At 42.4% G+C, this 12529-nt stretch overlaps 1 protein-coding gene across 1 annotated transcript; it reads left to right on the top strand.

Moving 5' to 3' along the window:
* Positions 1-472: 472 nt before the first annotated feature.
* NINJ1 (ninjurin 1) lies at positions 473-8541 on the top strand. The gene is made up of 3 exons (XM_014310292.2): positions 473-710; positions 4848-5009; positions 6884-8541. Exons 1-2 carry the CDS (start codon positions 557-559, stop codon positions 5000-5002), a joined length of 309 nt encoding a protein of 102 aa, XP_014165767.1. The 5' UTR covers positions 473-556; the 3' UTR covers positions 5003-5009; positions 6884-8541.
* Positions 8542-12529: the final 3988 nt, after the last annotated feature.

Here is a 12529-nt window from a genome sequence, read left to right as displayed (position 1 = left end):
ATCTATCTGTCCTTAAAAGAAGACTCATGAGTAATGAAAGAACTTTTTGGATGTGTAAGGAGAGAAAGTGAATTTAATAAATATCTGTATTTTTAAGTGTGCCTTCAGGAGTAAATTAGTCACAACAACCTGTTGTTTGCTGGATTGTGTTACAGTGGTTTTTCCCTCCCAAATTTTTCTCAGTGCAAACTTTTCAGCCTTTCCAGTCTCTTCTTTTCCCAGGGTAGAAACATGCTGACTGTTTAAACTGATCCTATAGGCAAGCTGGAAAAGGTGTTAAAGGGCAGTAGAAGCAGGCAGGTTTCTGCTCTCCTTCTGGAGGATGGGGGTAATAGTGGGAAAGCTGCGCAGAAGATCTCAGCGCTGCTGTGGTTCTGCCCATATGGTCACAGGAATCATTTGGTGGGCCAAGTGATGTCCCACTCACCACCAATTAAGAGATGTGAATAACCATTTTCCTCTCTGCTGGCTCCAGCGCAGAAGGTGGCAGTGGTTCCAAAGGAACAGACCCATCAACATCAACCACTATGCCAACAAGAAGAGTGCGGCCGAGAGCATGCTGGACATCGCCCTGCTGATGGCCAACGCCTCCCAGCTCAAAGCTGTCATGGAGCAAGGGCCCTCCTTTTCCTTCTACGTCCCGCTGATCATTCTCATCAGTCTGTCGCTCACCCTGCAAGTTATCGTGGGAGTGCTCTTGATATTCCTTGGTAGGTAGCAACAGCAAGAACCACTGATTCATGTTTTTCTTATAGGACACAGCCTGTAAGATGGTAAATAAACACTTTTTGCTTTTAAAAAGCCTTTACCTCAGAACCAATTCAGGTTAGAATCACAGAATCATTTAGGTTGGAAAAGACCTCTAAGATCATCTAGTCCAAAAGTTAACCCAGCACTGCCCTATTCACCACTAAACCATGTGCATAAACATCACAATTGCACATCTTTTAATTATCTCCAGGGATGGTGACTCATCCACTTCCCTGGGCAGTCTGTTCCAACGCTTGACAACCCTTTCAGTAAAGAAATTTTTCTAATATCTAAAAATGCAGATTTTCTCTTGAAACCATAGAAATACTGCAACAAAGGGAGGAAGGGCAACTTTATGTGAAATGTTCGATTTTTATCACCTTTCTCCTACTCATTTGCCCATACTATGAATATTTTTCCTCCAGAAAGCCTGAAGAGGAAGGAAAGTTATGAAATACTGTAAAAGAAACATCAGTGGGCCAGATAGGATAGTGAGGTCTGTCAAGTTTCATAATAATGTTTTTGGCAAGACCTGTTACTTAATCTTATGACTGAAATGTATTTCTTCCATATCATGTAAGAAAATAATGTGAATGGGGAACTCCAAAAGGGAAGTGAAAGTCAAAATGTCCATCGTCATGTTGGTGTGGCATGTTGTCTTTAGCTTGGCTGTGTTGCAATCAAACTGCATCTACCATTGCCCACCTGGAATAAATGACACTGCCACTGGTAGGAAACAGCTGTGGATCATTTCTGCTAGTGATATGGGATCATTTATTCTCATAACATTTTTCAAATCTCATCCTTTACCTTAGTGGGAACTACATAACTGACCTTGGGCCTAATGTAAATGAAAAGGCAGACTTCACACATGGCATTTAATGAGTTTGGCATCCCTGACAATCTTTCAGTGTTCTGCTCTCTTATCACAGCTGAAAAAACAATGTTCTGTTCAAGGAGAAAGTTCCTGGGGATCCAGGATATACATGGCTTGTAGTATTCACAGTTGATGTGGCTTTTTTCTTTCTTACAAAAGAGATGGAATACAGCTGTCTCTGCATTTGTTAGAGTTGGTGCAAAAGCAGAATCCAGGTCTTGGCTCAGAGGAGATTGTAGAAGGGGACTGGAAAAAACGCAACCTGTTGATGCTGGCAGGTGTGGGAAACAAGTAATGGAAAAATCAGTAAAATACTTCTATGTTCCTCAGTTGAAGGCGTCTCCCTAGTTGCTTCAGCAGGCTTTGAAGCTATAAACAAGCTCCCTGTCTTTCTGCTGGGCAATAATTTCTCAGTCTATGCTGAGATACTGCTTTTTAATGCTTGTTTCTGCAAGACACTGCTGAAATGGTTTAAATTGCTATTATGTTACGGGCCACATGTTCAGTCCCTTAAGTGGTTGGAGACAGGGGCGACACACATACCTCAAAGCTCCACATGAAAAACAGCATGTTTTGGTGTCCAAACCTAGTATATATAGGGGATTTGAAAACCCTGGTCTCAACTGCTAATTGGTCTGATCCCCACACAGCCCAGCTCCTGACCAGTGAGATGTCTGCAGCTTAGGATGGAATGTAATTGGTTGAGGTTCCTGTCTGTCAACCCAGGGGCCAGTTTATGGAACCAGTTGGGTTTCTTATTTATATCTGAATGAATTTCCCAGTACAAGCCAGCTTGTACTGTGACAAATTGCTGTCAATTTTATCTTTGTCACATTGAGGGTAACAGAGCCCTTGGCTTATGGTGATGTACTCTTGGAGCAGTGTTGTCCTGCTAAGGTCAAAGACAGGAAGAAGACAGGAAACAGGACACAGAGGTATGAAAATGCAGGCATCAGAGCAAGAACTTGCTTTTCACAATGTATATTTTATAGTTTTGGCTTGCAGGAATAGTTTGTTTCCGTCCAGCCATGAAATTCTGTCTCTTCAAGCTCTCATATGGCCAAACAAAAGTCTGTGCCATGATCCAGCTTCTTTCCTTGAGTCAGGGTTTTATCCTGGGAGCTACCAGTTCTCACAGTTTCTACTAGGTATTAAAAGCTTTTCCTCCTTCTAAAGAGCCTTTCACGAAAACAATGTGAGAAATGTTCAGCAAACTTGTCCTTGGAAGAGATTTGGTGACCTTAACTTTTTGGAAGAAAAGCAAAGAATGTCTTGAAATAGTTTCAGTGACATGAAATCATAGTAATCCATTATAATAAAATACTTAAAGAATAACTGTTCTTAAGAACATTTTCCCAAACACCCTCATCTTAAGTGCTGTAATTACAAAGATAGGATTACTGCAATTCTACTTGAAAGTTAAGAGCTTTTCCTAAACTGACAAGTATTACTTTTCTTCTCTGACCCTCCTGTGGACAAAGGGGCAGCTCTGAAAGTGTCAGTTTGCCTTTCAGCGTGATTGCTTTTAACTCACATAACAGGTCAGGCCATTATTGCCTTTCTATTTTTATCCAACTGTCCCAAATGCTGTTATTCTATGTTTCAGAACTAATGATTCGGTTTCATTTATTCTTCACTCACATGGAGTCCTTCCAGGTCCTGTTGGGGTGCAAGCATCCACATGCCTCCAGATACTTTACAGATGTGTAAACTCATTTTAAGGTCGAAGTACTACTGAACTGAAATTATTTAATGCCTGCAAAGGTGTGCAGTAGCTTCTCAGGGCAGTTCCCCCACACTGTTCTTCAATGCTTTGCCTGGCCTGTGATGTTTGACTACACTGCTTTAGCAAACAGGACTTGAGCAGGTGCTCAGAATTCCTTGAAACCAAAACTGCATTTTTAGGGACCCCAGGTGAACCTGGCTGTTAGCACTTCAGCATCACAAGTGTGTTTGCAACCATTCAACAACAAGGGATATTGGTTCAGTGGTTCACTTCTGCAGTATGGAGCACAGTGATGATGGTACAAGCAAGTAACAAGATTTATTTTGTGTGGTAGAGTCATAAGCTGTATGTCTATGTATGTGCCTATCAGAAGGAGCCCTAGGTTCTATGTTGCTGTAAAAACTTGTCTGGTACAAACTTTCTCTCACATGTTGTGCACATGCAGACACAAGCTCCAGTGATATATGCTGTTGAGAACTTGGAGTCTCCAAGTTCTTGGAGACTCCAAAACCCATTCTCAAAACATGCTCCAGAATTCATCAGCACTCACTCCATCAGCATCAAAGGAATGTAGCCAAGGGTCTCAGCTGCAGGGCCCTTGCTGCCAGAGAACAGAGACAGGAAACTCCTGGGTTTTCACATGGTATTTCAGTGGGCATAGTATTTGGTCAAAGTTGGATCTGATGACCTTGGAGGTCTTTTCCAGCCTTAATGATTCTATGATGCCAGGCAAGTGCCCCAGACTTCTCACTGTCTTAAAACCAAATATATTATCAGCCCAATGTAACTAATTTGTATGCTATCACGAGGCCTGGAATCAAAGCTTACACTCCATTAATGCTTGTGTGAGCCTCCCTCACTCCCTTTAGCAGTTCAACCGAAAAACAGCTGCAAGAAACAAAGGAAAATGTTTACACAGCAGATGCTCTCTGTAGAAGGGACTGCAGCTACACTGCTCTGACACCTCCCTCTGTTTAACAGATAGTGTACCCTTGCTTTCTAAAAACAGAATCAGGGCAAAGGCAGGGAGTACAAGGGAATACAAGCTGGGGAAGGGCACCAGTACAGAAAAAATCCAGCCCTGGTAATGAGATTTGTAGCACTTTAACTAGGAAATTTAACTTCATCCTGTCAGGGCTTCAAGTTTCATGTATTCAAGACTGAAATAATTTTTAAGTGCTTAAAGTCTGCAACAAAGCTAGACTTCAAAACATCAAGAACTCGAAAGATTTCTAGTGATGTTAGTGCATCCATTACTTCCCATGTGTCTCCACAGAGATTAGATGCTAATTACTGGAAGTTAATAAGCTCCTTGTGGTTACAGAGCTTCCCCTTAGCACTTTCAGTGACACTGCAGAATCTGACTTCCCTTTTAAATATGACTGATCCAAATAGCTTAGCATAAGATAAATTCTGTAACTGCAGCAGAAACCTTTTATTCTGGATTTTGAAATATACATATTATTAAACATTTTTTCTCCTTTCTCTTTGAAGTAAAATATGACCTTAACAACCCTGCAAAACATGGAAAGCTGAATTTCCTCAACAACCTTGCAACTGGACTAGTATTCATTATAGTAGTTGTGAATATTTTTATCACTGCCTTTGGAGTGCAGAAACCAGTTGCTGAGCCAGCATCAAGACAGTAAGGACCAGGTGAGTGTGGTCTCCTGCAGCATGAGGTAGCAGAGCACTGCATCCAGGAATGCAGGGCACGCTGGGGCACTTCAGCAACAGCCACAGGCTGATCTGTACTGTTGAAGTTCTTGCAGATACCTGAGCTCACTTCCCATTAGTGCAAAAGGAGAAACTGCTGGGAACTGGTAAGCTATTACAATGTGTTTGTGAATGTGGAGTTCAAAAGTTGATGGCAGCATGTGTCACCCGTAGGAAGTGTAAGGATTGTCCTGGCCTAGCCACTCCTTTTCCTTACTGCTGACTGAGACAATAAGGGAAATAATGTTGTTCTGCTTTCTCCAAACGCCTCTCCTTTTTTTAAGGAAGGTTTGCATCCAGTCTGTTACTTAATGCTGAAGACAATCTGTTTCCAAGTAGCTAGGGCTGTTAAATCTGACATGTAACACTGCACATGCTGGAGTCTCTCAGTTTCTGGGCTGGCTCCAGATCGTGTGACTGCTCTGTCCTTCACAGGACAGGGCTTTGCTCCGTGGGAGACTCAGCTCACGGAGATGAGCACTGTCACTTCACATGTGGCCATTTAGGACAATCTTGTTGCTCTACCTGCACTTGCAGCTTTGTTCTTTACTTATACAGAAAGATAAATATAGGAATTGTGGGGATCAAACTGGGTGTCTTCCTAGCTATGATGAACAGTTTGGGAGGACATAAACCTAAATGATAGGCTCGTAATGCAAGAAGCACCATGGTCAACATCTGCCTTTAAAATAGCAGTGCTAAGTCTGTGTGTGCCAACATTGCTCTGGCACTTGGTGTCCCAGATGTCAGCCCAGGGTCAGAGCCCTGCTGAAGAGGGAATGGCTGGGCTGACAGGCCGTGGTTGCACTCTGTACTACACAGACAGCCCGTGCAAGTAACATTACTGCTTTGTGCAAACTTCTACAGGAAACCCTTTCACCATAAAAAAGAAGATACAAGGCCTTTAAACTATTAATCTGTAGATGAATGGTGCAACAAAAATCTGTAACAAAAATGGGAGTCAAACCAAAATTTATCATCAGTCAAAACAGCATGAGGAGAAATCATTGTAAAAAAAATTACTAGGAAAATTAAGAACTACAGTAATTTATCTCAGGGTGTGGGTGTGATTTTCTGCTTTAACCAAACCTGTGAAATTCTGGCAGTGAAACAAGATAGTTTTAATGCATTTTCTGGCCATAGTTGCTACAAACTGACTAATAAGTATTTAATTTTAACAGCAAAGAGCACATAGATTATCTGAGCTATTACCAGAAATGCTGATAGAATGTTGTCTTCAGGAGAACATGTTAAAGCTGTGCTGAAGCAATAACCCCAAAATTAACACTGGCAAAACAAAGGGAGCTGCGTGAAGGATTATTGGAATTTTAGCTGCTTTCACAGGACGAAACACACAAAATACCAGGGACAGAGGCAGAGACGAGGATCTGAAATAGGCATAAGGAAGCTCAGAATGGAACCAGAAGCTGTGGGCTCCTGCCTCCATGCTCTCACACATGCAGTTTCCTAATTAAACAGCCAAATGTGGTGTCCAGAACCTATTTTTTGCTGCAGACTTGTTAAATGTGAAAGTTCTGTATTGCTTTGGAACATTACAGCTGTTGTTTGCTCATTTGTACACATTGCCCTTGCTAAAAACATCTTGTCATCTGAATGTAACCTGAGAAATAAGTGTTTTTCAGTCTGTTGCCACAGTCTCCTCAAAACCCTGAGAGAAGTGAGTGGCCATGTTCCGGCTTCACCTTTACTATTATGCACCCTTTTCCACAGAAAACTTAATTGCCCCTTTAAAGTAAATGTATCATTTACTATAATTCCTGTATCACTAAAATATCAATATCTTTGTGTTTCAGAGACCTGGAGCATTCATTTTAGATGCCATTTGCAGTTGAGCCAGCTACGCTGGACACAGTGGGGAAAGAAAAATAATTTGAAGAAGCTGGACACACCAAACAGCTTTCTCAAGCTTCCAACACACCTGTATACCTGAAATTTTCCCATGTGTTAATATTTAAATTGTTTGGCATCTAAGAGAAGGTTAGCTTTGCCCCAAGGATGCTGTTTTTCTGGAATATTGGCATTTCAATTTCTGAAGAAACTTTTTTTTTTTTCAGAGAAGTGACATAAATTCATGAAACGAGGAAATGCCATCTGGTAGCATTTCACATTTCACAGGACTTTTCTTTTTACATGCCTTTGGTTTTTGTGGCAATTTGTCATTTCATGATGGTAAGAAATGTCAGGCCTTTGATTCTGGCGTGGTCACATTGTCCTTTATTTCACAGCTTGGCACCAAGCCCATGTACTCTGTAGCCCAGCAGGGCTCTGGCTTTGCAGTGTGTAAAGGTAGCTCTGCTTTTGCACAGCTTTTTGTTTTGCTTTTTTTTCCACTCTAGCTAAAGGAAAGATGAGACAAACGAAATAAGCAGCATTTTTTTGCCCAGTTTTGTTCACAGGTAATCATTTGAATTGTTTCTTCTGGACAGACTTAAAATTTCCTGTCCTTCATGCACAGACACAAATCACCTAATTGTTAATGGTTTCTTACCATGTATTGCTATTCTGTGTATTCTGTCCATTATATGTATTTATTTGAATCATAGAGTCGTTTGCATTCAAGGGACCTTTAAAGCTCATCCTGTTCCATCCCTGCCATGGCAGGGACCCCTCCCACTGTCCCAGGTGCTCCCAGCCCTGTCCAGCCTGGCCTTGGGCACTGCCAGGGATCCAGGGGCAGCCCCAGCTGCTCTGGGCACCCTGTGCCAGGGCCTCACCACCTTCATTGTAAAAGGTTTTTTCTTATATCAAATTTCTGGAAACTCTATTACAAGTGCCACCTTTTCTAGGCTCTACTGGTAAACTGGAAGATCCAGGGTGAACTTTACCTGTTAAACTGGTACCAAGTGCCTGTCAGCAGCAACTCAAATGGCAAAATGAACTGAGTTTTTCTCTCTAGTTTCCTCTCTCTCTTCCCATCATTGATTGCTGCAGTTTTGTTCCTTTTAAGAATTTATGGCTAAAAGTAAAATAAAATTTTAAATTTTTATTTTTAAATATATAGAGAGAGTTATAAATATCTTCTAGTCTCTTACCTGCTGGCTCAGGGACTTACACTTTTTCTAAATACACTATTGCTAATAATAGTGTAGCTTACAATAATTTCTTCAACAAAAACATTTTAGTCATTTTATTTCCAAAGTATCATACCTACAATCAGAAAAATCTAAGTTTTCTAGATTGCACTTATATGTAGATTCAAGATGTAGATTTGTATGAATCAATCTTCTTGGTGTCAATTTTCAAAAGCTCCTTTGTACAGAAGAATAGAAGATTGATTTCATGTGTCTCATCTCATTCACAGGTTTTATTACTGACCTTTCTCTTTGGTTATGTCTCAAAGCCCACTGATGTACCAGACTTTCATGTATACATTCTGTAAGAATTACTAACAGAAAACAAATCAAACTCGTGTGATTAGTAATGGAATAGATATTCTTTTTTTATTTTCTAATTTGTCTTTTGTTGCTTCATTTCCATTGTAACAAGTATTTAACCAGTATCCAGCAGGCAGTGGTTTAATTTTGTGGGCTATACTAATGTAAACATAACTCAAAACAAGTTCTGAAAGAGGCACGCAGGACAACTTCCTTCCTGTATTTATTTTTCACAAACCACCAACTGCTGTAGGACTCTTCATGCCCACTGGCTGTCTGTCGTGGCTGTCATGCTTCTGATGCTGCTTCCCATGTCTTTTATTGTGATTAAGTGAGATTTGCAAAACATTCTTAGACATGAAATCTGTATTTTAAGTCTTTGAAGCCTTCAGAGTTCATGTATTTTTTAGCAGACAGAAGCATCTGCAAGTTGGTTTCAAGTATAAATAATTTAATCACAGGATTATAATTCTTTTAAGTCAGGTGCTGCTTTAAAATCCAGGCAAGTATCTCAGAGGGGCAGTAAACAAATACATATGTTTGACTCATTCTTAGGTTTGCTGTGCTTTTTCAGAGTTTTTGGTTGGAGGCGAATATCTCTTTTAAAAAGAGGTCATCAATAATGAAGTGAGATGAATTTTCCAGACTCTGTGGGGAGCAGTTCGTGCCAGGTCAGCCGTTTGCTCCTGTTTCATAAGCTCTGGGCAGGGTGAGCACTGCTCATGGTCCTTTTCATTAGTCCCTTCAGCATGCAGAATAGCCTGGGCTGGGATTTTCAGCGTAGCTGTACTTACTGAAGCAGGTGACAACAACCATATTTACTGGAACTCACTCTGAGTATTTGTCTTCTAAACCAGGTCACTGCTGGAGCTCATTCTGATGCTGAGTCTTATATAAAATGGGCTGAAGCAGAAAACACCATCCTGATTTCTGTATCCCCTCAACTGCCATTCAGTTGTTTGAATTAACAACTTCTTTACCCTCAGTGAGTTTGCAGATGACACTAAGGTTGCTGGGAGTGTTGATGTGCTGTCAGGCAGGTAGGCTCCATAGTTTTATCTGGAGAGGCTGGATCATAGGCCAGTGATTGAGGTTGAACAAGGCCAAGTGCCAGGTCCTGCCCTTGGGTCACAACACCCACTGCAGCTCCAGGCTGAGCCAGAGGGGCTGGAAAGGCCCTGGGGGTGCTGGTGGCAGTGGCTGACCAGGAGCCCAGGTGGGTAAGAAGGACCAGGGCACCTTGAGCTGCTCAGCACTGGTGTGGCAGCAGGGCCAGGGCAGTGCCCATCCCCTGTGCTGGACATGCTGGGGTCAGTTTTGAGCCCCTCACAAGAAGAAAGAGCTTGAGGGGCTGGAGTGTGTCCAGAGAAGGGAACGGAGCTGGGTAAGGGGCTCAGCCTTGAGAAAAGGAGGCTTGGGAGGGACCTTCTCACTCTGCACAACTCCCTGACAGAAAGGGGCAGATGTGGGGTAGGTTGGACTCTGCTTCCAGCGAACAAGGACAGGAGAAGACAGAATGGCTTCAAACTGTGCCAGGGGAGGGTCAGGTTGGGTGTTGGGAGGAATTGGACAGCACCAGTTCCTGGAGCAGGTGGTGTTTCTGATAAGCCCAAGAGGACCTGAGCCCAGGTACATTTCTCAGATCGTGGTGCAGCTTGAAAAGGGGCTGGGGGAGGCACCACCACCAGGACCCCACCAGCCAGTGCATGCAGCAGTCTTGCTGGAGAAGCCCATTAGTATTCACAGGTGATCAACAAAGCCGAACCAGAGACAGAAGCTGAGACATCCCTAGAGAAGGAAGTAAACTGAAATAAATGAGAGAAGGTACTCCAGGAAGAGATAAATAACAACATGGTCATAGCAGGCCTTAGAGCAGAGTTTCCATCAGAGGCTGGGTTGCACCCAGGTGCTGCAGCATGACATGTCAGCTGTACCTGGAGTTTCACTCCTCTCCCCATCACTGAGTATTCCCATCCTGACATTGGAACATGTCCAGCAGTGGTGGGAGGGCAGAGGGGGCAGAAGCGTGGGCAGAACTGACCAAACAACTCGAGCTGATTGATAGCAGACAGCTCTTGGGCATGTCAGGAAGCAAACACACATTGTTGGAAGTACATCTACAGCAACAAGACAGGAGAAAATGTAGTATATAAAGGCTTCAGCTGTTTGCAGGAATTTCTTCTTTTCACCCTTGATCATATTTTCACTGTATGAAATCATGAAGTCACAGAATCACTGAATCATTTAGGATGGAAGAGATATCAAAGATCATTGAGTCCAACTTTTGACTGACTCCACCTTTAAATGCCCCCCCCTCATCCTCGCTCCTGATGTTCATGTAGTCCATGGCTGTGCCAGTCACTGACGCGTCAGTGCAGGATAGGGTGTGAAACACAGGATACAATCTTTTCAAAATAATATCTAGCCAATAATTATCCAACTTCCTAACAGGATGGTGACAAAACAAACCTGCTCTCCTATTGGATACTATGGGTTATTTTGAATTCACTTTTCTCTTCCTCCACAGTCTGTTCAAGATTTTCATGGTTCATTTTATCCCTTTGGGTTCTCATAACAAGAGCTGTTTACTAACCTGGCTTCCTTCCCAAGAAGAGTGCCACAGCTCCAAGTCAGGAACAGAGACTTATCAACAGCTCCTCATCAGGGAAGTCAGGCTTTGTCAGAAATGGAGATGGCAAAAACTCCTTTTTCATTCAGCCTCCTTTCTGATGTTTTCCACTCCTCTTTTTCCAGTCTTCCAGTCTAGAAGTTGCCCCACCCCCTTTTTAATGGTACAAGTTTTAACTAGTTGAGATGTGAGTGTAAATATGGTGCCATGCTAGGAAGCGCCACACCAGGATTACTGAAACATTGCAAAACATTTTCACTGGTACCAAAAATATTTGAGAATAAATCAGTTTCATCACCACCCAACATTACCACAGATTTCTGGCGTGAAGGATGAAAATAATCTAAACTCTTGGGAAGGCCTAATGTTTCAGATTTGTTTTGGACTTGTGGAGGATATGGAGGGAGACAGCTATCTGTCTTTACCCTGTAATAGGAGTCAATTGTTTCTGTGTCAGAAAACATGATTCACCAGGCATGCCAGGGAGAGCATTGCTCAGGAAAGAAAGCCCTCAGGCCTCTCCATCCCTTGGAGAGTTTCAAATCCTGGCAACGTGGCTTGGGAACATGACTGAACTTCACAAACTGTGTGAAGTGCACTAACTGGGGAACATTGGGAGCAAGCCACAGTGTGCCTGTGTGGGTCACTGTTCTCCTTCATACTCCATAAAAATTCCTTTTTCTCCACGCTAGTAGAAAAACAGGTTTGAAAGCCCCACATCCCACAGCTGCACTGGTAGGATGCCTCACAGCCTCTTGAAGGGACACTGGTTATCACACAGAAGTTCTGCAATCTTCAAACCTAATATCACAAATATGGTTGTTTGCTTAATTTGCATGTCCTTTTCACTTGCAGACACAGGGTGTGATGGAATGATGTGTCTTGTTCATCTTTCCAGAGTCAGGACCAGCCTAGACTCATCCAGGGCTGAATTTCATCCAGCTCAGAATGAGGAATTTACTTCCTACTTGTTTTCTTATTGACTCTGAGATCACCAAGATGAGTTTCACTTGTATCTCACAGGACTCCTAGCTTGGGAATACCCTGAAAGATATCATTACAATTCTTTCATAGAAAGCTGCTATCTAAATGATTACCATTAATAATAATTATTATTTTCTGCTATAATTTTACCCGTTATACCTGGACTGTGAATTTGGTTCCAATCTGATGTAAGTTATCTCCCTACCTCCTGGCAGAACGGAGTTCTTGCAAAGCAGAGCAAAGTAGCCACGTTAAATTGGCTGTGGGCCAGCTCCAGAAGCACAGGTGAAACAAAATCCAGCTCTATGCAACCATTATGGATCAGGAATATTTAAGAGGCACAGGCATCATCTTTCCAGCCTTCACTTGGAGCTTTTAAAATGAATTAGCTCAGAGCCCACTGAGGAAAAACAATGTCAGCTCTCTCTGTTTCTGCTGCAGCGGAGCGTTCA

The sequence above is a fragment of the Geospiza fortis genome, unplaced genomic scaffold (assembly GCF_000277835.1).
Source record: "Geospiza fortis unplaced genomic scaffold, GeoFor_1.0 scaffold394, whole genome shotgun sequence".
Lineage (NCBI taxonomy): Eukaryota > Metazoa > Chordata > Aves > Passeriformes > Thraupidae > Geospiza > Geospiza fortis.
The sequence above is the reverse complement of the archived record's forward strand: the minus strand, read 5'-3'. Positions and strand labels throughout refer to the sequence as shown.